The sequence below is a fragment of the Amblyomma mixtum genome, chromosome 2 (assembly GCF_055824585.1).
Source record: "Amblyomma mixtum isolate Tamu chromosome 2, ASM5582458v1, whole genome shotgun sequence".
NCBI lineage: Eukaryota > Metazoa > Arthropoda > Arachnida > Ixodida > Ixodidae > Amblyomma > Amblyomma mixtum.
Window position 1 is genome coordinate 169,657,058 of NC_143013.1, and position 26,235 is coordinate 169,683,292.

At 48.8% G+C, this 26,235-nt stretch overlaps 2 protein-coding genes and 1 long non-coding RNA gene across 6 annotated transcripts; 2 read left to right on the top strand and 1 right to left on the bottom strand.

Moving 5' to 3' along the window:
* The first annotated feature begins 2,277 nt into the window (after positions 1 to 2,277).
* LOC149361543 (uncharacterized) lies at positions 2,278 to 2,802 on the top strand. The gene is made up of 3 exons (XR_016288966.1): positions 2,278 to 2,503; positions 2,613 to 2,669; positions 2,779 to 2,802. It is a non-coding gene; the product is annotated as an uncharacterized LOC149361543 (long non-coding RNA).
* A 32-nt stretch (positions 2,803 to 2,834) lies between these two features.
* On the top strand, positions 2,835 to 10,933 carry LOC149361544 (uncharacterized). 3 transcript variants are annotated; one of them, XM_089572709.1, is made up of 9 exons: positions 2,835 to 2,908; positions 4,271 to 4,505; positions 5,011 to 5,377; positions 6,778 to 6,951; positions 7,449 to 7,632; positions 8,730 to 8,972; positions 9,195 to 9,366; positions 9,491 to 9,639; positions 9,827 to 10,933. In XM_089572709.1, the coding sequence occupies exons 1-9, from the start codon at positions 2,863 to 2,865 to the stop codon at positions 10,003 to 10,005; spliced, it is 1,749 nt and encodes a 582-aa protein (XP_089428835.1). In that variant the 5' UTR covers positions 2,835 to 2,862; the 3' UTR covers positions 10,006 to 10,933. The 3 variants fall into 3 exon arrangements, with proteins under 3 accessions (XP_089428835.1, XP_089428836.1, XP_089428837.1); XM_089572710.1 differs by having other exon boundaries at positions 9,491 to 9,958; XM_089572711.1 differs by lacking the exon at positions 9,827 to 10,933 and having other exon boundaries at positions 9,195 to 9,633.
* Positions 9,796 to 13,539, bottom strand: LOC149361545 (uncharacterized). 2 transcript variants are annotated; one of them, XM_089572713.1, is made up of 3 exons: positions 13,097 to 13,539; positions 12,049 to 12,737; positions 9,796 to 10,027 (listed from the first exon to the last, which is right to left on the bottom strand). In XM_089572713.1, the coding sequence occupies exons 1-2, from the start codon at positions 13,333 to 13,335 to the stop codon at positions 12,527 to 12,529; spliced, it is 450 nt and encodes a 149-aa protein (XP_089428839.1). In that variant the 5' UTR covers positions 13,336 to 13,539; the 3' UTR covers positions 9,796 to 10,027; positions 12,049 to 12,526. The 2 variants fall into 2 exon arrangements, with proteins under 2 accessions (XP_089428839.1, XP_089428838.1); XM_089572712.1 differs by having other exon boundaries at positions 12,049 to 12,743.
* Between the last annotated feature and the right edge of the window lie 12,696 nt (positions 13,540 to 26,235).

Here is a 26,235-nt window from a genome sequence, read left to right on the forward strand (position 1 = left end):
CAGCTCCTGATCACAAAAACAGCACTCTTACTGGCGACAAAGCTTTTGTAAGGTAGAAAACAGCAAGAACCGAAATACAGGTATCGCCGCCACAGGCCAAGCTCGCAAGTACAAGCGTAATGACGTCATAGACGAAAGCAGTGTTGCTAGGAGCAATGGTTCTAGCAACGCTAAGACAAGAGTGCCACGGATCACTGAGGCTAACAAAGTAAGATTGAGCGGTTGAATACTGAAGAAAGTTCTGTTTTGAAATTGATAGTACACTTTTATCACACAAGGAGGACAGACAGACGACAACCTGAATGTTGGAAGCAAAGAAAACCGGTACTTGGCGGCGCCACAGGCGGCCAGGTGAGTTTCGGTATTTTGCGCTTCGCGTCAACGCGCTTTGCGTGCCCGCGCGGTTTCGTTTTTGACGCGCCTCGATTTGCAAGCGTGAAACAGCAGAGAAACTCCAAGTGACGCTCCAAGTGCTAGTTAACTTTTGAAGGAGCCTATCAAGGCTGGTCGATGAAAAACTACGATGGCACACGATGGACGGTGATCGTACAAGGCAATTAGCAGTATAGAAAACACCTTGCGTCTCCGTACGCCAGCCCGGCGAAACGTTACCGGTTGTGCCGGTAAACTTCGCTCTACTTAACGGAAATTGTTTATTACAAAGCAGTTAAGAAAAAAAGATTTGGAAACTGCCGAAACCGTGACTCGGCGCGCTCCTCCAACTCGTTTGTTTGCGGCTCTATTCAATAGCTTCGGCGGTTGGGCGGAGCTGTTCTATTCATGCTCTCGGCGAGTTTAATTCATTCACAGTACACATATATGAAGGTAGGTACATGCAAGTGGGTGCCAGAGGCAGATCCAGTGGAGCCCGTACCTCCGGAAACACGCAGGGCGCTTTCATGCAACCCGTTGAAGCGTCCTGCGTCGGCTTTACTTTCAAGCCGCAAACTTTAATTGCGAGCGCCTTTGAGCACACGTCCGTTTTTTTTGTTTTTTTTTTTGTGTGTGTGTGTCAAAAACGTCTGGCTCCTTGCAACCGTGGGAAACCTCCTCGACGCCGCCTGCTTCACCATATGCAACTGTTCCCAGTGGCCCGAAAGCCTCGGACAGCTTCCGATGCCCGCGACGCGCCGACCTTGTCCTCGCCCCTCGCGACTCCCCGCACTGGGGTTACAGTATTTAATTTGCAACAGCTGGCCACGGCGGAAGGGGGAAATGACCCGCCGGCGCCTAACCTAACCGTGCTCCTCCTCAGACAAAGCTGGTGCCTCGGCAACAATTTGTTGGCCTGTGCCGCAGTTCACTCGGCGCTGGAGCAGTGCGCGCTACTTCGTGCCTCCGTGTTCCCCGCGCTCACAGCCAGAGTACGCGGACGTACTGCACCGTCGGTCTCTTCTTGATCAGCAGTTCAGCGCTGTACTGGCAACGCAGATGGAGGCTGCTGCCCCGCAAAAGATCGGGCAATGCGATGTCGTAGGTTGCCCCAACAGCCGTGCCGAATCACAGCAGGGCAGTGCCGGTGGGGTGGTGTACCATAGAGTGCCGAGAGATGAGCCACGGCGGACCACTTGGTTACGTGCTATGCCACTACGAAAGGTGAAAGGCAGAGTATCGCTGTATGCGCTCGTGTGTTCGCTGCATTTTCGTCCCGAAGACTACGTGATCGATCAATCCTTGAGTGCGTCTTTCGGGATTCCATGGCAGCGCCCCAGACTCTCTCAAGGCGCGGTTCCATCAATATTTCCGGCAACGAGTGGACAACAGCCCTCACAGCAGCCCGACGACAGCAGTTCTGTGAGTATATATCTCACTTCTATGCCCGAAAGCAAAATAACGAGCGTAAAACACCAGCACTCCGATGACTTGATTATCGGCTGGCTTTCCTATAGCTGCTGTATGTACTATTTGTTTCATTCATATAGCATTTTTCACGATGCGCACTTTGATAAAATTATGCCTGAATTAAGACTCCTCTCTGTGGTCCCGAAGGCTCACAGTGAGGAGTGGAGGTGGCAAGTTTAATTAAAATTTCTGGCCATGATTGCCGAACCAACTGCATTATCAGCGAAATCAGATGGTGTCAGCAGGCTTGTAAGCTTAGTTCGCCTCTTATAAAATTTGTCTGCACCTTGAACAAGCCTCACGCTCCTTGCCTTTTATCTATGTTGATTGACCTAGAGAATAATTTGGCTGTAGAAGTGTTCCTGTCATTCATAAAATCTGTAATGACACACACAGTTTAATGTGTTTTTAAAACTGAGCTCATTTCGCTTTCAGGCCAGCGTTGACACAACAGCAGATGAAAGAGCTGGAACATCTTTCGAAGGACAGGAGGTAAGCTGTACCAGACAGTGACATCCATGTGTTCTTGTGAAGCTGTGTGCTAACCTGGTACAATGCACACTTTACTGTGTTTTTACATCTGGGCTGCTCTGGCTTCCAGGCCAACGTTAAGGTGACAATAGATGATGGAGCTGGCAAGTCTTCTGGGGAACATGAAGAGGTAAGCTGTACCATGCATCACTATCTATGTGTGCTTGTTAAACAGTGTGTCAGCTTATCATAATGCACAGTATACTGCATTTTTACATCAAGCCTCCTGTGGTTTCCAGGCTTACATTGACAAAAGTGATGACGACATCAGTATACTTTCCAAAGAACCTGCCGAGGTAAGCATCCACTTGCATTTTGCAAGTCGTATATTCTGCATCTGAAAATTGCATATGCCAGAAATGCAGCTAAAGAACCAAATCACAGACTATTATTTAACTATCTCAGGCCTCCCCAATTGCTGCCAGAAAAACAGGAATGGAGACAGACGCTCCACAGGGAACACCTGTACAAGCATCAAGTCGTGGCATCATGCACGACATAGGTGTGCAGGTTCGTTTGCCTGGCCGAAATGCAGGTGAGCTGAAGCATGTCACTGGATGTATGCTGGCTTTTACTGTGAAAACTAAAATGTTTAAAACTTTGTTTTGATTATTACAAGTATAGAATATACAGTTGTGTGCCTCTTGTGTTGCATTCATACCTATACTACACCACCTATGCACCTAGCAGATCTGTTTCTGTATTTCAACAACAGGCCTGATCAAAAGTTGAGGAAAGAAGGAACGAAGTGGCTGGGTGGTAGAGGTAAAGCAGGGTAACTGGATGTGTACATGGACATGTGTAGGCATAGATGGCAAAGCTGGAAGGTAATTCGTGTCGTCTCTTGTTTCTTTCACTCGTCCTGTGTATTGCGCTGCTTTAAGATGAATCCGTTCCAACTTGCCCAGTTTTCTGTTCTCGTTAAGGTAATTAAATATATTAATAACTACTCCCCCCGAGATCACGCAAATACGAATTTATTACCAGTTACTGTTCACAAAAAGTAATGAAACTGCAATTACTTCACACAAAAGTAATGCAGTTACTTAAATTTAAGAATTTTTTTCACACACAGAAGTAAAATCGGGGGCTAAAGTAACTGACCCCACCTCCAAGTTCCGAATCGCCCCGCATTCCGTGCCGCCTCCACCTGATGATGCATTCCTGGTGCCAAAACCGGTGCAGAGGACGGGGGTCTGTTACTTTTAACCCCGACAGTGCACTGTCCTGTGAAAGCTCCCATAAAGATTTCAGTGTCTTAAATCATAATACCGCAGGGTGCAACGAAGTTTCAAAGTGGTAAGGGAGCAATTACTCATTTGCAATTACAACTGCAGTTAAAATTTGCAATTAAGGGAGCAATTACAGCTTTGTAGCCATATGGCTGTACTTGGGTGGATGCAGTTGAGTAATTGCTCCCTCATTACAAATCTACCCCACCTTGGGAGATTCCCCTAAAACATCTGACCAGTTTCAAAGTGAGCGTAGAACACTTTGCCCTCCTTTGCCGGCACAAACAGGAGCAGCGCTTTAAAAGAAGTAAATTCAAAATTACTTAATTATTTTGGTGTGACATTACTGCCTCCAGGCAATGCATCACATTAAATTACTGAATTAAAAAGTGAAATAAAAAGGTGTGTAAAATGCTGTAATTTATTGTCCTGCACTAATTTAATTACTGGTATATCTGTGAGTGGGAGTTGGCCTTCTGTTATTGCAGGTGCTTAGGCAGAAAAATAATTTTGAAGTAATAAAATTAAATGGCTATGTTAATATGTACTGCTAGTCCAATATCTTGCAGCAGTGTGAACTGCCACACCAATTTATGAGCCATCTGCTATAGAGATATTAGGTACCTGCAGCAGTGTAGTTCTGAATTATTTTTTTTGTGTTTCAGCGGTTCAGGTGAACACTGTGCTCAAGGAGACAAGAGAACAGGCCGTTCAAACAGATCAGGCCACTTATCAAAAGTTCACATCAACACCTGTGAAACGTCTCCGTCTGGATGTTCAACAGGAGTCCAGCCCTTTGGCGTCACCTGAAGTGTCACCAGTACATGTCAGAGGTGATGACGATGACATGTATGAGCCAAATGACTCAACATGGACATTAGATGAGACAATGGAAGATGAGTAAGTACAGTAGACTGCCTGAAAAGGAATATACCATTTAGAATCCTCTCTGTGTTCTGCAGTAAATTGACTGAGAAGACAAGAAAAATGGCAGAATGGGCAAGTTGGCGTTCCTTCATAATTTTCCAACAGTGCTTCAGAACCAGGGCAGGGAGCGAGAAGGAACACACACACACAATGCCGTGTGTGTTCCCTCTCATTCTTCATCCAAGTTTCGAAGTGCCCTTGGAAAATTATGAATGAAAAGACAATCTGCTGCCTGACTTTCGAACCACATCTGATAAATTGATATGTGTAACGACCAAGTAGTCGCATTAGGAGAAAAAAATGCTCTCAATAACCTTACAACCAAATAACGTTACATACAGCGCTGTAACTGAGCTCTGCGGGCAAGTTGTCAATGTTGAAAGTACCAATCATTCTATGCCATTTTGCCTAAAGAAATAGATGAACAAGGCGCATCATTGCGTAACTTCAGACTTGACAAAATGACCTCGTTTTACAGGGACAGCGATGATAATGGAGACACTGAGGAGAGCAGCTACTACATTGTTGCCCATACCTGCCTCATGGTACTACTGAAAATATGCCTGACCTGCCTTTACCGAGCCTGCAAAGTGAGGCTGCGCTACATTGGGACGTGCATCAGTGCACAAACAAAATGCCCCAATGGGCATATACACACATGGTCGAGCCAGCCACTGGTTGGAAGAAAGCCAAAGGGGAACATTGATCTCGCCACTGCCTTGCTTTTTTCTGGTTCAAGCCCTGCAAAGACTCTAAGACTGATGCAGATAATGAAAATCAAGGCACTCAGCGAACACACGTTCTTTGATTACCAGAAGGCATACCTCTTCCCTGCGGTGAACATGGTGAGTGTGCAAGCTACCATCTGTCACTGCAGACAACCCCTAATTTAAAATATGCAACAGAAAGAAAGGTTAATAAATCATAAATTCCACAGCCAACCTTCCTTCAGGAATTTACAGATGGCAGTACAATGCATGACTGCTTTCGGATATTAGTGTTGTTCCAAGCGATGTCAAAGTTGTATACTGTCTACTACTTAATTTCATCCCATTCACTGGCAGTACAAATACTGTTTCAATCCATTGCATGTTCAGCAAAGGATAAGGTGCACTGCTCTGGGTTAACCCATCAGAAAAAGCCTACATGAACAAAAGCTCCTGCACTCCTAGCCCTGTGGTGTGACATCTTTATCAAAAGAAATAAGGCTGCCGTGAATTACTCATCGATATTCACCCAAGGGCAGCCATGCGGCTGCAAAGAAAATCCGTATGGCTGTGCTTGGGTGGATACGAATGAGTAATTACTCCCTTCTTACAAATCTACCCCACCTTGGGGGATTCCCCTAAAACATTTGACCAAAAAGTAACCTAGTGTCAAAGCACTGAAGCTGCTGTTACCAGCTCTCACTGGCTGTGAGGATAACCTGTGTGGCGTGCAGCTACGACACCACAATCATCCTCTAGATGGTAAGACTCCTGATATCATAAAGAGCAGTACACGTAGCGTTGCTACTTTTGGCAAAGATGGGACATTCTTTAAGATTGCTGATAACAGTCCCTGTGCCCAGCTGTGGCAAACTAATTTTTACAAAACAGAAAGGTAGTTGGGTTATGCTGCAGTTGATGTTGGGTAGAGTATCAATGAGTGCAACAGTTCATCACCTCACAGCAAACTGCACAAGTCAGGGTAGGCAAAACTTGAAAAATGTGGAAGAGAATGAACTGACATAGTTTAGCCGTGAGAGACTTTCAACCGAGCTTTAGCGATCCATTAGGCCAGCCCACTGTTCCGTGGCGAAGGCCTCTTGCCCAAGAATGCCATCTCCCAGTCCTACATCCAATTCTCACTGCTCTTCCCACTCCACACTCCTGTCTCTCTAGTTCCCAGGCCCATGCCTTTCATAAAAATCACTCATTACATCAGCAATGCTTCATTGTTCTTCTTCCGCTCTGGCGCCTCCTGACCTAACTACCCTAAACTCCATGCTGATCTTGCACACTGTCTCTTTACTGTCCTGTCACTCTTCAGTCCCCTTTCTGTGCCCTCCTCTCATGCCCAGTTCTCTCCTGCCACCTCTGGCTGGCTTCTCATGAAGAGAATAAGCTCAGCCTGGTGCGGCAGGCAGAGCACATTCTGAGCACCTGATCTGTGCTCTGAAATAAAGTGTCTTACTACTACTGCTATCACAGGGAGAACAATAGGACAAAGTTTAAAATGAAGCTGAACATTGCATTTCCCACAGGTCTGGCAAGAGCACCAAGAGAAACTGCTGGCATCCCTGGCTGACAGTGAGGTGGAACTGTGTGGTGACGGACGCTGCGACTCACCTGGCTACAGTGCAAAGTTTTTGACCTATTCCTTTCTGAACCCCAGCTTGGGAAAAATAGTGCACACTGAACAAGTGCAAGTGGGAGAGGTAAGTGCCAAAATGCATTGCTCTGAAGAGTAAGTAGAATTTATGATGGTGCTATGGAGCTCAGCATTAAAGCTGAATTGAATTTGAAATAAAATATTTTCAGAATGCATGCAAATGCAGTAATAAGGGAGTAATTACTCATTGACATCCACCCGAGCGCAGCCATGCGGCTACAAAGGAAAGCTATACAGCTTTCTCAGAAACTTCGCAGTTAAAGAGAAATTCGTCCTGGTCCGGGGTTCGAACCCGGGACCACCGCTTCACCGGAGCAGTCGCTCTACCAACTGAGCTAACCGGGACGGCAAGCTTATGGTAGGGCGAGAGCGAATTGATCAGTAACTCGAAGTGGGAACTGTGTTGGTCAAAAAATATTTAGGCACCAATGCAAATACAGTGTACGAACATTACATTAACTCTATTATTCCCCCCCTTTTTTTCGCGGCTTTAGCCCAGTGATGGCAGCTGTTTACAGTCACATCAACTCCTATGCTTTTCAGACAGATGCAGTGAAGGCAAGTGGCCACATGGAGAAGGAAGGCCTTATACGAGGCCTTGCCTTCTTTTCACAAGTAGGAATCCACATCAAGTCGTTGACAACAGACAGGCACCCAGGCATAAAAAAACATATGCAGCAGTGCCAGTCAATAGTGCACTACTTTGACGTTTGGCATGTAGCAAAAGGTATGGAGAGATTTTCACCTTCAAGTTAATATGTGATGTAGAGCCATGTAACGTGAAATTTACTAATAACCTACTGTAATTGCTCATACTTTTCTTGTGATACTGAAACTGCTCATTTGTGCCTTGAAATTTTTAGGAGCAACAGAACACAAATTATCCCAACAGAAGCCTTACTGGATACTAGATTTACTTCAGCATTCCTATTGCCTTTTAGGCATGAATTAAGTGAATCTATAATGTGAACAAAACTGAATACGTAGTTTCCAAGCACTAACATTCATTTACAGCTGGAATCAATACGAAAGTGATTACTCCCAGACGAACCCACTGGGACAAAGTGCTCTACCACAGCTTATATTTAGGAGAAAAGCAAACAAAATAGATGAGAATAGCTGGCTCCTTTGTCCCCACATATTTCACTGCCATTTTTTTAAAAGAAAATTAGTCATTATGCTAGAAAAAAATGTTTTGTATAGCTGCAATGATAGTTACCTTCATATTGACACTGACTGTCCTATGCACAGCTATCTCCATCAGTGACAGATGCAGAGTGGAGACAAGAAAAGGGAAGATCAGGGGCTCCTTAGGACTTATGATAAAAAGCCATCAGTCTCTGAAACCAAGGAAGGCATAGGGAAATATCACCTTTTTTTCGCTGTTAGAAGAAACGTAACATTTGCCTAACAATGCATTTCCAACAGCAAACTTCCTTTTCTTGCCCTCACCAAAATAGCTATGAACTACTATTCTACAGCAGCCCTAAACAAACATGCCACGCACCATGCGCATAAAGCCACCTACTCACTACCATTTCGTGACAAAGAGGAGCATTTCCTTCGGCTGGACAGCTCTGAAACGTACAGCAGTGGCAGCAATGTGTGACTGGCTATGGGAAGAATACTGACAAGCTGTACGTGCTCTGTACATTTACTGTCTCGTATACATGATTCACTCAAATTCAGCACGAGCTCCTTTTCATTCTAGCATCTTTTTTTTTTGGCAAGTTTTCAGCATTGTGCTCTTCCTACTGAATGAATCCTGCAGCTAAAAATACAGCTGAAACTCCTAGTAAAGAGAAATTTTTGACGATTTTTCAGGGATCACGAAAAAACTGGTCGCCGCTTCAAAAAAATCTGGCTGCAGTGCTATAGGAAACTGGAAACAAGCGATTGTAAATCACTTATACTGGTGTGCTTGTGCTTGTGGTGGGGATGGCGAGCTGCTTGCGGCAGCATGGCAGAGTCTTGTGAATCATGTGAGCAACATCCACGAAGGGCACAACCAACTCTACCCAAGGTGTCTGCATGGACCTTTGAGCAGCTCTGCATGGCTCAGTGTTGGTAAGTGCAGTGAACACCTCTACTCAGCTTTCTCAGGACTAGTGTTGTTCTAAAAGAACAACACTAGTCCATCAGCAGAGATCTTGTGCGCCTACCGAAAGTAGTCAGAAAATAATACCACTGTTACCCCTTGCCATTCCAACAGAAATTGCACTACAACATGCAGAATGTGTTTGTGCCGTTGCATAAGAGCACAAAATGTTGTGTGTGCTTTTTTTCCAGGTTCCCTTCCACACAAGGAAGTGGAAGCCATTGTGAAAGCTGCACTGCTTCTGAAAGACATTAAGCGGCTCTCACCACAAGTACAAACATATGGCCTGGAGGCGTTCCACAGTGTTTTGAATGGGTTCGCCCCCAAGTCAACCTCATTTACATATGAAGGCATGAGGGCTCGGTGAGTGTGCATAAGGATACATGCAGAATATATCCATCTTGTCATAGCAGTGCAGCACATAAAGCAAAAGGAAAATGTTTTTCAACATGTCTAAAAGTCGGGTCATATTTCTTTACCTTCCTAGCACACTCCTTGCGGCTCTTCATTTTAATGAAAATGGTGACAGGGACCAGGCAGTGAGAAGCGATGGCACACTCATGTGGCACATAAAAACCGCAAAAGCCAGGCACGGTGCCACATTCGTCACGCCACAGAAGACAGCACCAACATTTGGCAAGTCACTGTGATTTTCATATTACATTCTTGTGTAGTTTGTGGTTGTGTGTAAAAGTGCATAGGATGCAACCGCTGCTTGTTCAAAGCCTTTACATGGCAGAACTACTCAGTCTCTAGTTTCCGCACACAGTGGGGAAAAAAAAGCACGTAAAGTCAATCAGACCAATGCCTTTGTTTATTGCAGGGTACGCAGGGGACCTACACACGAAGGTCATCGAGCTCTGTCTTTTGTACCCGAGCTTTAGAGAGGCCATGGAAAATACTGAACCAAGTGTTGGCCCAGCTTATGCAAAAAATGTGCCGTCCAGGCCATCCAAGGCAGATCTGGTGGAAGCCCACAAAGCACGCTTTGCAAAGCCGTGAAGTGGCTGCTGCCCTGAAGTAGCTGTGGGAAAAAGGATTGGAAAGCCTTCAACTCATCTCCAGCATCTCGTGCCATGAAACAGTACAAGGATATACCTATTCAAATAATTTGCGTATTTCACTACCATAAATCATTCAATGATAAATGAAGAATTTTAAATACCACTAATTTACCTTGTAAATTGACCGTAGTTTTTGTTTTCTCCTTCATATTTTTTGGCTTTTTGTCTGACGTTCTGTGGCAACCTATATTTGTTAGTATTGTAAAGTAATGTGTATTATTTGCAATTCATATTTATTTTCATCTTGTAAGCTTGTCTTGCAATTTTGTTCTTATAGTTATGTTTTTAGACCTGAACACTGAATTCTGTACGAACTGGGTGTGCAGGTGTTATCCTGCGTGTTCAAAGAAAAGGGCATCTGCCATTCGACTCCTCACAATGAAAATGAGTAAAAAACAGGAGTTCCTTCACTTTGCCTTGAATCTCCACTTACGAAGCCATGCATTCACAAGATGCAGTTGACCTTTGAAAACCGATTCGACAGGCTCGCTTTAGCTGGGTTCCCTCATTCACTTGTGAAAGAGGTCACCAAAAGCCTCATGCAGAGAATGAAAAGTAGTGAGTTGGGGCAGGTGTCCCCCAAGAAGGAGTCAGACTGGCAGTGGCGCTGTATGTGCACAAGTTGGCCCACAATTTGAAGAACTTTGCTAGCAAGCATGGGGTACGCTTGTCTTTTCAGCCTGTAGGGAGCTCAAAGGCCTTTGCTCTTGGTTTGAAAAAGAAGGAAAAAAGAAAAAGGGGCTGCGGAACCAAGCGCGGGTGACCTTTTATAAGGTGCACCATAGCGGTACCATATGAAATCGCCCGCACGAACGGTTTTTGCTATATAGGATAAACCGGGCACTGTGTGAATGAGCAAACCTCAGGGAGCATAAATAAAATAAAGAGGGCCGAAATTTTACAAAGCACACCAGACCTTTCCCTTCATGCTGTTCTGAGCCATGCTTTGCTGTCATGCGATTTCTTGCCAGATGTAAGAATACAATAGCACCATAGTCATACATAAAATCAGCAATAAAATTTCATTAAGGAAGAGTGTCAGGCAGGAAGACACGATCTCGCCAATGCTATTCACCACCTCTTTACAGGAGCCATTCAGAGGCCTGGATTGGAAACAGTTGGCAATAAGAGTTAATGAAGAATACGTTAGTAATCTCAGTAGGGTAAGGGTGCGGGCTAGTTGGTGATGCATAACATATAAATACCAGCGCAAACCAGCAGGACACACGACGAAGAACGAGGACTCACAAGCGCTGACTTCCAACTGACGTTTAATGGTTGAAAAATGGGCTTAAATACTGATTACAAACAACGAAAAGAAAGAGAATATCTTTGCTTGTCACTTCTTCAAGCTTCGGGAAGGAAAATGATAAGTGTAACGTTAGGGGACAGGAAGAGGGCAGAGTAGGTCAGAGAAGAAACGTGGGTTAATGACATTCTAGTCAAAATCAAGAAGAAATAGGCTAGAGCATGGCACGTAATGCGAAGAGAAGGTAATCGCTGTTCCCAAAGGGTACTGAACTGGACTTCAAGAGAAGGCAAGTGCAGCAGGGGGCGGCACAGAGTTAGGTGGGTGGATGAGTTTTAGAGGCTTGCAGGGATAGGGTGGCCACAATTGGCACAAGCCAGGGTTAATGGAATAATTATGGCTGAGGCCTTTGTCCAGTAGTGGACGTAGTCGGGCTGATGATGATGATGATTGATACATGAATATGTTCTTTGAGCAATTGATGACTGAGGATACAAATGCATGTGTTTACCGTGAAATAAAGTAGCTGTGAGTCGTGCTCTGTCCCGTTGTCTTCCATTGTTGGATGTGTAGTTGCTCTGGTGCCTTTAAATTGTAATAATGAACAGCTACCAAGCCACCCAATAAGAAGCCCTCTTGAGATGTAAGGAAAACCACGTTTCTCTGTTCTTACCTTTAGGAGCACAGAATATAGCCCCCACAACAATAACCTGAAAAATTGTCTGTACTTGCCTCCTAATATTCAGGGTATCTAAACCCTGTTGGTGTGTCTGTCGGGAATGATGCCCTTATTTTCGCCACAACGCAGGCTGGCAAGACGAGGCGATGTTTTTTACCCAGGCGATGCCAGAGCCACCGAACAAACTGCCGGTATGCTGTGTACCGGTACCTTCTGGGAATAAATAACAAAAGCACTGAGTGAATCATACACTGTGATGAAAATACACACATGTATGCATGATAGATAACACCCAAGGATGAATAAAGCCCCATAGTTGTAAAACTCAATATGCTGCAAGACTTATTCATATGCAATGGAGTGCACTGGAAATTAACTTTTTTGCAGTTCATGTAGCATGAAACGCTTACGCGTAAAAATATAACTACACTATGATTTAGTGTAAAATATGAACATTCAGGAATGAATGCCCTGGAATGCTAAGTTGTATGGTATGCGCAGCCTAACGCAGCATCAAACGGGAACAGAACTTCACTTGTGTATATCGTCGCTCATAGCTTCCCGCTGTGCGCGTAGCTCGAAGTAAGCAACGCGGAGCACGGCGATGTTCAGGCACAGCAGGCTGAATTCAGGGTGCTCCGTGATGCAGCCCTCCGGCTGAGCAGCGACGGCGCGGTCCATTTCGCGGCAGCATACACACTCCAGCTCCTCAAAGTTACAGAGAACTTGGCAGTGTCCACAACTGCACCTGAAACAACCGCAAAAAAAAAACAAACAAACCTGACTGTGTACGCTTATCTGCAGTAGCAATGCAAATTTTACATAGCGTTCAGCCAATAAATGAATAAGAGGATTTATCACCATTTCTCGTGACGGTAGGCGGTATAGCAGCTGCCGGCTTTTAAACGCTTTCGTGCACATCGCAGTTACATGCTTTGGTGAAGGAAGAGGAAAACGCCTATGGCTAGCTAATGTTGCACGAGCCTCGATATTAGCAAACGCACCGCTCGGCGTGTTCGCTTAGCGAACGTACGAAGACGCTGGGCAGCACTACGATCTACGAGGACTATTATTATAGAATTCCCATATGTCAGCACGTACCAGTCTCGACTCGTCAGCCGTGACGATGGCTCGGCGATGACTGCTCCCGCACTTGCTGTCGACAATGCCGGCTCCTCGGCTACCTCGGCGCTTGGAGATTCTTGGTATCCGGCCACACCAGCCGCTTCAGCCCTCAAAAGCATAGCACGCTCTGTTGGGCTGAGGTCGCTGAAGTGCAGGCCGGAGTTCTTAGCGAGAACTTCGTTGTCGGGTTCGGGAACGTCGGGAACGGGATCCATCGCAACACTGGTAAAACGCCGTATGTAAACAAAGCGACGGTAGCCGCAGCCGATAGATGCGTTCAATGCGGCCGGCGGTAGCTTTCATTTCGGCTGCTGCTAGACCACACCGCAAGCTGCCAGCAATCACGGAGTCTGCGCTACGTCATGTTCGCGTCACTTTAGACTCTGTCGTCACAGCAGAATCCCGAGTTTGAATCAGAGCGGCGGGAAAAACTTTTTCAACTTCGAATCCAAATATCTTCCAAATAAATGCATCTTTCGCTGCCGGCCGAGCGGCAACAAAGACACCAGATGCCGAACTATCGGATATTGCTATAAAAAAATATTGATAGAGCTCTCCTCAGTGTCCCTTTAAGGACCGAGTCAGTGACCTGGGCCATAAGGTCGGGAAGTGCTTGCGTTAAAGCTGCCTTGAACATGTCCTGGAAGGACTCGCGGACTGCTGACATGATTTGATTCGGGAGGGCCGCCACTTGCTCCTCCAGTTGCTCGGTTTGGCGCTGCAGTGCCTCTAGGCCGGCGACGCGACCAGCTGATCCAACTACCGTGTCCCCGCTCTGCCGCGAGACGCTAGTGAGGCAAGATGTTACGGATGATCCGTCATCCTCGTCATCTGGCTCAGCTTCTTGCATTGGTTCGGATGACCCGGCCTGTTTGGCCTCTAATTCCTGAATTTTGCGCGCTAGAATTTGGTTCTGGCGCCTGAGCTCCTCTACCTGCTGCTGTAGGGCGGTTTCGGTAGGGGAGGGACGGGTAGGGGAGGGACGGGTAGGGGGCCCAGAGACTGCCCTACTCCAACTGCTCACCTGTGATTGGACGGGTGCCAAGGGCGGGAAGTCCCTGGCGTTGAGGACCGGGGGCACAGCCTGGGTCGCGGACTTGACAGTTTTCGATGTGCCGGGTTTGGCCTTGATTTCCTGATCGGCTGGCGCTTTCTTGGCCTTGGGCGGAGGAGCCTGCTTGGGCCCCGTCTTTGTCTTCGGTTTCGATCCGGATGGTGAGCTCGGTTTGATGGCTTTCCGGAACCGCCCAGCACAGCCAGGAGCTCCGGTAGGGTGGCCGCCTCCGCAGATGAGGCAGCTCGGAACACAGTCATGTTCCGCCAGGCCGTCAGGAGTGGCATCGGGAACCTGGACTCCACAGCGTTTGCAGCGTCCCGGCTGCGGTCGCGGGCACGCATCGGCCCGATGGCCCACTGTGCCACAGCGGTGGCATGCTGGCACTGTTTTCTTGTACAGGCGAACAGGGAGCCGTTCGTAGCTGTACAACACCGTCCGTGGCACCTTGGTCCCCGCGAAGGTGATCACCGCAACCGGGGTTCCCCCTAGCTTGCGCACAGACACCACATTTTGTTCCGCACTGAGTTTTCTTTTAACGCTTTCAGACGTTTCGTCTGGCGAAACAGTCACGACGCCTCGACAGAACGCACCGGAGAGTTTAGGGTGTCCCCGGAACGGTAGCTCGCGTTCCCCTACCGGCAGTACAATATCCCGGAGTAGCTTCTCCGCGGCGTCGACTGATTTCAGTGCACATACAAGGACGTTTTGGTCCCAAACGGGCCACACCGCAAGTCCAGCATTTGCGTCGTCCCCGAGGATGCTGCGGACTGCAGCGCCGGCTTGTCCAGGACCAAACGTTGCCTTGAGGTCGACCGTGATTCTTGGTTTCAGCACAACAACGATGTCATCTTTTTCAATGCGCGGCGTGTTCTGCGGCCGCCACCGGAGTTGCTTGGAGCTCTTCGAGGCTGCGTTCAGCGCACTCCCGCCCTGCGTATGCGCAGAGCTAGCCGGTGCCTGTTGCTGGGTGGCACCAGCACCAGCGTCCCTCGATGCCGCTGCCGCGTTCTTCTTTCCGCGCCAGACGCGGATCATATCTTGCAGGTAGTCGTCCTCCGTTGGTAGAGGATCTTCGCCTTCAGTCGTATCCTCGGATTGATGGGTATCCATTGTTACGATCTGCAAGGACTGCGGGTCGTATCCGGTGACTTGATTTGAAGCCGCCAGAGCCGAGGGATCCCCGACCGGGGCCATCGCAGGCCCCGGCGCCGTTAGGCTTAGCACCACCGCGGCGTGACGAAAGCTTCAAATGACCGAAAAGTGGTCGAAAATTGGCCCCACCTTAACAAACGTGGTGTAGACGGGTGCCGCTGAGGTTCCTGGAGACGATAATACCAGGCTTGCAGGGGAAAAGTTGGTGTATCGCAATTGATTGCGATTTGTCACGGAGCCGACGCGGTATGCGACCGCTCCCGTCACCGACGCTAGCGCCCCCCTAAAGGTGTGGACACCCTGGGTTTGTCCGTGGCGTCTGAATGGTAGCACGTGAGACTAGGAAGGGAGGCCTTACTGGTCGTATCGTGGAGGAGGATGATCTGGGGCGGGGGGGGGGGGGTGAGGATGGGAACGATGAGTTGCAAAGGCGCGTGCTTGCCCCGGAAGCCGCGGCAATTCCACTGGATAACGGGCAAATTAGGTTGTTGCCCTGCCATAGTGGAGCGTTTCGTGTTCCAGTATGGGAGGAGTCGGAGGGGGGGGTTGAGGGGTGGAGGGGCGGTGGTTGGAGGTTGGTGCGGTTTATGATAGCGGTTTGCATGTCCTCTAGATTTTGAATACGGGTGTCTAGGTGGGCCAGTTTCTTGTCGAATGTATGAATCAGGGGGGAGAACATCGTGATCTTCTTCAGTTGTATGAAGAGAGAGTCGATTTTGGTATCTATATTTGAGTAAAAGTTTGGCTCAATGTTTTCAAGGTCGTCATGTGTGACCGGTGGGGGTTCTGTGGTACGTATTCTTTTTGGGCGGTGGTTGCGTGCGTAAGGGTGTTTGGGTGGGAGTGGGAGCTACGGGTTGTGAAGGTGGGGTTGGTGGTGAGGGTGGTTGTGGGGTTTGTATGAGGGAGGATAGGCGACTCACCTCTTCCCACAGGGCCCTGATCTCCTTGTCGCGTGGGTCCTCCTGGGGCGGATGGGGTGGCGCGGTCTGTTTGGAGATGGCTCCAGCTGCTCGGTCGGCCCAGGACAGCTTTTGGCGGTCCTATGGACGTTCTCCTCTGGGACGCGAGGTGGAGCGGGTGGCGGTGGTGTCCTTGCGAAAAGTGTCTCTGGATGGTTCGTCCTTGCGAGAGATGTGGGGATTTGCAGGGGTGGATGTGAGTCTTCGCCCCCTGGCCTTGCAACTCCCCGTGCCCGTCATGTGTGCGTACTGTAGTGCCGGAGCCCACATTTCGCTGGCGGGCCTGTCTAAACCAGCGCTGCGCGCCCGCCGGCGCTCAAAGCAGGCCCAGACTTTCTCGGACAAGTCGCGACATGCAGCGTGACTCATCCCTCCGCCGCGGCGCCGACACGGACCCTTCCTCCTCTCCTCCTCTCCGTCGGTGCGAATTCCTCCGACGCTCGCCGGCTCTCGACCATTGGTCTAATTTGAACGGTGGCCAGTGATTGGAGGATTTGAACGGCTGGCTGCCGTAACCGTTACCAGCGGCTATAAAAACGGAGCCGCGCTGAACCCGAGCAGCACACGGGCAGCAGAAGAGCCATCACGCCGGAGCTACGCTCGCCGCCGGGGCCGCCCTTCTTCTGTGTGCCTGCCCGTGGTGCTCATGACCCTTGTATCATGTAAAAGCCCTTGTACATACTGTACATAAAGTTCATTTGACTCACCGTCGCCTCGACCGTTTCCTGGCTCGGACTCCCAGTCCCAACAGTGGTGGCAGCGGTGGGATGCCTCAACCCCAACAGTACCCGCATAATATGCATTGGGGAGTGCAGAATGGGTTAGGCTCCTTGGGGAGAGGTTTGCCACACCTTGGGCAGCTACTCTTACGCGGCAGCGTGCATACTTCTGTTCTGTGGCCTGGTTGTCGGCAGTTAATACAAGCGTCCATGTGGCCACTGTAAGGTGCGCACCGGTGAAGCCCCCCTCCATAAAGAATTGTACGAGGGACCGGCCCTTCTCGGGAAGGTAATCAGTATATATCTAGTGGTGCCCATGCGTCGAGCATCCACTATAGGAGCGCGGGGGTTGCCGGTGATGAGGTCCTCTAGTAACTCCTTGGGGGTTTCATTCCAGTAGGTGTTTGAGATCACCCCTCGCACTGCGCCGTCCGGGGGAGCAATGTAAGCTGCTACGGCGTAGTCGTTGGCATGGTATTGAATTTGGCTGATCTTGACGAGTACAAGTGCGTCTGCTTGATGTGGCGTGCTCATTGTGCACGTGTTGTTTGTAGGGTGTACACGTAGCTGGGTGCGGGTGGGCTCCTGGAGCGTAGAGGCAGCTTGTATGATGGCGACGCGAAGCTGGCGTGGCGGTACCAAGGCGAGCTGAAGTCCTCCCCGGGAGCGGAAAATGACCTTGTAATCTGCAGGCGGCGGCTGGAGTGACTTTTGCGCGGCGACGCGCGCGGCGCGCAGCTGCTCTGATGTGTGGGCTTTGAACGCGGTCTCCCTGGCGGGCATGTCAGCTGTGATAAGGCTGGCTGCCTTCTCGGCTTGCATGGAAGAGCTTGGACGATTCTGCTGTTGTGGACGCTCTGAGGTGCGGGCGGGAACGCTGAGCATATGCGCCCAGTCCCACGGATCGAAGTCGCGAGGGTCAATAGTTTCGGCTTGCACTTGCACCTCCATGACGACGGTGTGCATGGAGGTCGCGTTCGGAGTAGGCCTAGCTCCCAGGAGAGTGAGGCCTAGCTCGAGCGACGCGGTAGCTCAAGGCGAAAAGGGGCCGTGAGGGCTGGAAAAATGGTCGGATCGAGCCGAAAATTGGTCTGCATGCGGCGCTCACCTTCACGGGACTCTTCGTGGTGAAATATATGCCGGTGGTTCGGGGGGTTGGCGAATCTCGTCGTCTTTGCACGGAGTCGACGTGAAATGCGTCCGCACTCTGCGACCCCCTAGCGAGGCGTGCGGCTCGTTCTTCGTTCGTCTCCTCGGCTCGCCGCCTCCTCTTGGTTTCGTTCCGGCGACGAAGCGTGGCTTCTCTCAGTCTCTCCGACTCACTTTCAATTTCTGCTGACGAATCCGATCTAGCCGCCTCTTCTATGTATACAATGCAACGCTAGCTCCTCCTCTGTTGATGCAATGCGGTATCACCAGCTCCTCTTCTGACGTCATGTCAGATGGCGAGGCGAGCGGCGCTGCCAGCTCCGGTGGTTGCTGGGCCACCACTCAGTTCTCTGTGTGGCCACCGGCCACAGAGAAATGATGTGAATATGGCCAATGTAGCTCACGCTACAAAATTACAAGATTTCCCCTGTCTGCTTAAGATCGGAAATGCGAAACCTACCTCTTTCCTCTATCTCCCTCCATTTTTCATTCTTGAAGCGAAAGATTCACTACGCTAGGTAAAGCCAAGGCCAACATGACTGGAAATTTGACCTTGAGCGACCTTCAGCCGCTCCTGAGCTGCGCCGAAACAGAAATATGAAATTAAAGGTGCATAAGTGACCCCCCCCCCCCCCCCTCGGAACAGTGGCCACCTTTCTCGTGATTTAAGCTACGAAACCGAAAATAGGAACAGAAGGGCGCACAACTGGCCCCGTGGGACAGTGGACACCTCAGTGGCGTTTTAAGCTACGAAAATGATGAAGCGCGGGAGCTTCGAACGCAAAGGAAAGGTGCATAACTGCGCAGAACAACAAGTCACTTGGCGGAAGCTCTATACAGACACTTCCTTTGGTGTGGTTTATAGGGGTTTAACGTCCCAACGCGACTCAGGCTATCAGGGACGCCGTAGTGAAGGGCTCCAGAAATTTCCACCACTGACAACGTACTGGACACGTTCCTTTAGAATCCGTATGGCCCGGTGGGAGCCATTGTCGAGGGGGAGGGGGATTCAACCGAAATCTAATCAATAATTAATAAATTATAGAAACGCCAGTAGTAAATGACGATGAATTTAGGTACATCACAGCGCGATACAGCCTCTTACAAGGGGCCGGGTAGCGCCGGTGCTCCTCCTTGTAGTTATCAGTCATGTGTTTGAATGTAAAGGCCGGATTGTCTCACTGGGGGTAGGCTTCCAAGTACAGGGAGATAGTCCGGGGAGAGAGTGCGCGGGCGACAGTGAAACGGAAAGGTCGCCGGTGTGCTGTGCAATGTCAGTGCACGTTAAAAGTACCCAGGCGGTCGAAATTAATCCGGAGACCTACACTACGGCACCTCTTTCTCTCTGTCACCTTTCGCTCTAAACCTTCTTCCCTTCCCTTACGGCACGGACAACAGCTCCATTTCCTTTCCTCAAAAACCAAGTTACCTTGGGCTGGGTTGGGTTTTTGAGGAAGGGAAATGGCGCAGTATCTGTCTCACATAACTCGGCGGACACCTGAACCACGCCGTAAGGGAAGGGAGGAAGGCGGGAGTGAAAGAAGAAAGAGAGAGGTGCCTAGTGGAGGCCATTTCCTTTCCTCAAAAACCAATTTACCTTTCACTGTGCTCTCTTTTAACCACCATTTCTATTTTTATTGCGAAAGCAATACTACGCTCATGAACGCCCTTTCGCGTAGCGGCGGCCGGTAGCCGAGCTTGACCTTTAGAATGACCTCTGACGTCATACCAGGGTGAGAGATGGGCTACCAAGTCGAGTCGTCACGCAGCGGCGGCTGGTAGCCACGCGTGACATTTAGAATGGCCTTTTCTCAAATACAATTTGCATTTCCTTCAATACGGACCTTCTTTCTTCTTTCACTCCCACTTCCTCCATTCCTGTACGGTGCAGTTCAGGTGTCCCCCGAGACGGCAGAGAATTACAGGTCGTACTCGCCTTGCATTGGAAGGGAGCACTCGAGAACGTTACCCACGAGATCATTCTCACCCACCTATCCCAAACTACTGCGGCAGATCCGCCTTTCAATACATTCGTCAATTTTTGACCGATAGGCAATCTTACATTCGAGTCTAGGATAAGGAACATGGCCCGTTTCGTTTAGGAACAAGGGGTACACCACAGGACGCGGTGCTCTCTCCCCTGTTATTCAATGTGGCTATGATGCACCTAACGGCCCAGCTGGGCGCTGCCGCCGGTGTGCAGCATGCGTTGTACGCCAATGGCATCACCCTGTGGGCCACACAGGGTTCCCTCGGAGACATTGAAGCCAATCTGCAGGAGGCGGCGACCATAGTGGACCGTTATGCTCGCCGCTGCGGCCCCCTATGCTCCACCTAAAAGTCTAAATTTGTGCACATACGCCCCTCACCAAAGTGCACAGCCAAAATTTCATTGTCTCTTGAGACAGGTCCAATCCCTGAAAATGCTGAAGTCCGGGTACTGGGGCTCTTTATACATCAAGACAGACGGTCAGAAACAACATTGGCCAAACTCAGTCAGGTGGGGCCCAGGTGGGCCGCTTGGTCCGCCAGGTTTTCTAACAAGCGCGGGGGGTTACGATGTAAGGACCCCTTGCGGCTTGCTCATGCATTTTTAACCAGTCGAATTCTATATTCGACTCCATACCTCTACCTGCGGAAGCAAGACGAGGATTCACTGGAAGTCATCCTCCGCAAAATTATTAAGCGGGCTCTAGGCCTCCCCGCGACCACCTCCAACAAGCGCCTCCTGGGGCTGGGGAATGGTGAACACATTTCGAGAGCTCCGGGAAGCCCACTTGACCAACCAATACACACGGCTGTCGAAGACATCGTCGGGTCGCCGCCTCCTTGCCCGACTACACATCCAGCACACCACTCTCATGGAAGAGCGCGTACGTATTCCATCCGAGTGGAGATGCACCCTCTTCTCACGAACATGAACGATGAGGACCATAATGGCCGGCACCTGGCGTGGGCAGAAGCCCTGGCCCGCCACTATGGATCGAAACCTGGCGTATTCTGCGTTGATGCCTCCGGCCCCCACCATGGGGGAAGGTACACGGCCGCAGTCGTCCACCAATTCAAAACAGTGAACGGCCTTACTTCCGAGCCCGTGACATAACACACGCGGAGGAGGTCGCCATTGCGTTGGCTGCATCTGATGCGACTTCAAAAACGATTATTTCCGACTGGCGAGGGGCCTGTCGGAACGTCGAGCAGGGCTGGGTACCGTACCTAGCCTACCGCATTCTCCAGAACAGCATCTACAACGGGGACCCCGCTCATCGCCGTATCGTTTGGGCTCCTGCTCACATATGCCTTGAGGGAAATGAGGCAGCTGACGCCGCCGCCCGCGTGCTCTCTCACCAGACTCTCCCCTCCGGCCCCGACGATCAGGAACTCGAATTCACTCCAGCTTACACCTTCAAAGAAATTGTTTTACTTTATTAATCTGGCCATGGTCTTTATCCCCGCCCGTGTAAAGGTCTCTCAAAGGCGGAGGAGCGGCTTCTGCTCCGCCTGTATACTAATACTTTGCTCTGCCCGGCAGCTCTGAAACACTTCGGCCCTTCTTTCTCAGGCAGCTGTCCGCACTGTGCGGAGAAGTCTTCGGACATCTACCACATGGTGTGGGCCTGCCCCTCCAATCCTGCTATCCTTCCTCACCCCAACCCAACCCGGGAGGACTGGGAGGCGAGCCTGCTCGGCTGCTCTGACCTGCAGGCCCAACGGGCCTTGGTCGCGCGAGCCTGGGCGGCGGCCGATGCCACTGGGGTCGCGAACTAGGGTCCTCCACCTAGTATTTGTAAGGGCTGCCCCCCCCCCCCCCCCCCGGGTCAGCTCATGCATAACCTCCTGTATTATACATCTACATAAATGTTTTCCACCACCACCCACTGCGCAGCTGCCGCAAGAGGGCGCGCGTTGGTATGACGTCACACCAGGGGGATAAAGGTGGGGGAGCAGCTCGGTTGCTCCCAGTTGCCGTGGTGGAGCTACCTCGGTATGTCGGGTGATGTGTATAAATCAAAGCTCCAACGAAATGCAGCAGCCAGGAAACGCCGGCGCGCTGAACAAACAGATGAAGAGGTGGTGGCTCGGCTCGAGCCAGTAGGCAGGCCCGTGCATTTCCTTTTCATCCTTCTCTCAGTCGCAACCAACCAACCGTCGGCGCAGAGCGGCGGTGGACACGGCGGATGCGGGCTGAAGAAACGGATGAAGTTACTTTCGCAATTTCCGGGCTTAACCAAGCTGAGCCTCTGCCAATTTTTTTCCTGAGCTTTCGCGCTCTGGCCAGTAAACATAACCGTATTCTCTCACCTCGGTCTGCTTTGAATGAGCAAACCATGCATGTGGAAGTATGCGTCGCTAGTGATTCTGCATCAGTCCCTGAAGCGCATCGGATTTGCGTATCCACCGCCCGCACCGGCTTTTCTACGCATCTTGCCCTGCACTGTGTTCCACCCGCAGCGCGCTACAAATGTTTTAGGCCTCTGTTAGCGGTAACCATATTCATCTTTTTTTAGATTCGCAGGTCTCCCTTACAGCCACACAGAAATGAATATTTTCACGGTGGCGGTGCCGCGGCATTGGTGATGACCAACCCTGCGTGCTAGCAAATGCGAGGGCGAAGAATGTGGAGGAGCAATGTGGCAAACTGAAAACGGTCATGACGGTTGTGTAGTAGGACGTTCTTGCGGGCTATCGTTGGTTTATTCCATGAAAGGTATGACTGCGCGAATAAAACAGGACAGGAGGCATTGAAACGAAAATGACACTTCGGGCGCAGTCAGCTGGCTTTTTCTTTATTTTGTGTTGTACATCAATGGTTAATAAACGCGGTAGCTATTTTGTCTCATAACGATAATTCATTAGAAAGACCACACCACCCCTCATGTCATGTTGGTTTCTACGTCTTCTGCCCTGTTTTATTCACGCACGGTTATCACGGTTCTGATGCGCTAATCGCGAGGGGTCTTCTTGGAGAAGTCTCTTAACGCATACCTGAAAAGAAACACAGCGAAAAATTTTCTAACTCATTCCTTTTTCTATTACTGCAGAAGAAAGGAAACCTTCAGAGTGGCACCTCGCGATTTTTGCAGTGCCTGCGCAAAAGGAATGAAACACAAATTACCGTCTGTACAAAGGTCCGATCACAGCAGAAACTTACGTTTAGCGATGTTGCTGACGGGAAGTCGTCCCGGCGATTTGCTGTTTCATCGCGGCATTGACCTAGCATGCATTGCGAAGCGAGTGACTGCACAGCACAAATCCTTTTCCCTCCTGCTTGCCTTCGAGCTAAATGTAAAAATCTATGTTTTGCGAACAAGTAAGCTGCCTGTTATTAACCGTCGGAGATTGGTGGCTGCAACGACCGCAATCTGCGCCTTGAAATCCATGTGTGGTAGCGTACATTCTTTTCTTTTTCAAGTACCATTCCCTCCAGACTATAGTCACGGACTATACATGTTTAAAAGTTTAACTTTCGCGAGGTGCGGGCTATACATGATTCAGTTTTTTAAAGATTGTCTGTCATAAGCGAAGAACCCTAACACGGCTGTCGGAGTAAAAACGAAACGGGACCTGACTGCGGCTGCGACATCTTGTCGTGCTAAACCACCTAGCGAAATCCGCCCCGGAATGCAGACAGCTGCGATCTGCAATCAAATGCTGCTGGTGGTACTTAGAGTGGCAGCCTCTCAGTGCTTCGATTTGTTAACACATGCGAAAAACCTCGATGAATAATATCAGAGGCGTCGCAGCCCTTCTTGATGAACATGTGCGATAGCTACGAAAAGACGAAAAACCTTCCAGGCTGCATTCAAGCTCAGTGAAGTCGAGCGTGCGCAAGCAGTCAAGTCGAACCGAGCACGAGAGAATGAATTTGACGTCGATGAAAAAGTGCACGGATCTCGGCTGCTTCCCTGAAACACCGAAAGAAAATCTCGGCTGCTTCCCTGAAAAATAAGTAGATGGTCTGAAAAACCTGTTTTCAGGCCAAATTCGTTCTCGCGAACTATACACCTGGAGCAGACTATCCAAGTAAAAGCTTTTTATTTTATGGGAAAAAAATTCGCCCTTTTGGTCTATACACTGGGTGAGAATATAGTCCCGAAAATACGGTACACGTCCGGCCTTTAAGATGCAGCAAAGAGTGTACCGAATATTGTTAATATTTATTGAAGTCCATTGGGTGAATGAAGCAGGTTTGATTGACTCATTACTGTCGCATCTGCTGCACCGTAAAGATAAACGTTCTCTGAAAAAGCTGGCCCAAGAAACAAAACTGCACCGCGGAACAATGTTCATACGTAGTACTGTTTGCCAGCGCGCTACGTTAAAGGCTTGTTCTGCGAATAATGGCGCCATTGTTGCGTGACCAGTGTTCAGGGCGAGACACTGTCCGGGAGTTACCTTTTTGACTATGTCATCCAGAAGCAAGAAAAACTGTTCCCAGTTGCGTGCAAAGAACATCAGTGCGCAATGTAAAATTTCGATGATAATTTACAAGTACAATTATTTGTGAAGATCTTGGAGACTGAGTAGTGAATTCTAGTTTGGCTGTGTACGGATGGCCTTAGGCTCTAACTTATAAAGCTGAAAAAATATAACGCTTGGGTTTGGAGGGAACATTGCATATGGCACCAGAACTTCAGCTGAAATTCAGCAGAAAATCCGCTGGCGTATTTTACCCCAAGTACCTCACGCAAGTATACAACTGCAACATACGACGCACAAATTATAATAAAGAAAAAATAAACGCAATTTATAGCACCCAGAAAGTAACAAAATTTCATGTTTTTTAAAGGATCATCTTGCTGCAAAAATTATTCAAGAAAGCAAGTCCTTGAGAGCTTGCGAAAAGAACATCACTTTTTATATGCTGTCATTCCAGCCATTCCGTTAATTTTTCTCTTGTTTTGTGTGCATTTGTTTCAGGGCATATAGAGGTTAAATATGAAACACTACAACGTTAACCGCTCATTTTGTATTTCCGCTGACTGTGTTTTTCTGCACTGAATGTCTTGTGCTCCTCAATGGGAGCAAGAAGGGGGCAGACACTGCGTAAGGTAATATGCCTTTTGGTCTACCCCTAAAGAACTGTAACAGCGTTGTCTAAATAAAGCACTAAAACACAATCTAAATCACATTAAATGAAGAGATTGGGATATCCTAATGTATATATGTTGGTATTGACTATACTGCGTTAAGTAAATAATTTTTTGTCTTTTAAAATTTGCGAGAAAAAGCAACGCGACTTACATGCAGTTAAAATTTATTTTCTACCAAGAGTGAGAAAAGTATTAGAGCTAAATATAAACTTTTCCTATTTCCATCAACTGTCATTAGAAACCGCCATTAGAATATGTTAGCCTGAAAAACTAGTCCAGCAGTTGGTTGAAAGACTGGAAACTGAACTCAATCCTTCTGCCTTGTTCATGAGGGCTGTTTTTTTACCTTTATAATGTTCTCGAACAAGGGGGATGAAAAAAGATTGCAGTTTATTTCTCTGGTATTAATATTTTCATTTCTTACATCTACCTGTACCAAACATCGAGTATCGATAACGCTGTTGTAGGGGACTAAACATATGTTCTCATTTCAAATAGTTTTTTTTTTGCTTAAACAGTTGTCTCATGCACTGTATGCTTGCCTTAGTACTTTCATTTAAAATATACATTTTTGTTCACTTCTTTCAAGGTTTAATTACGTGGAAATAAACGAATACAAAACAAAATAAAAATACGATACGAATAGATGCAATGAAATCTTACCTCAGGCCGTGGGAGATACTTGATTATCAAACATCAAACTGAGCAGAGGACAAGACACAGGAGAGAAGCAAACAGGAGGAGCTCAGGTTTACAAATACCTCGTTGCTGCACATAGAAGTTATCCTAGAAGCATACAATGGTAGAAGCAGGATGCAGTTCCAGAAATTCCGGAAAACCCTCTACTGAAATATCTCACGTATTCTGGAAGGCCACCACCCCCAAACGTTTGATGCTGTTGCGGACCGCTAGGAACAACTTATGGGGAACGGAGTAAAACAGCTCCTCGATGCCAATTGAGGAACCGGAGTTAGCACCTGAT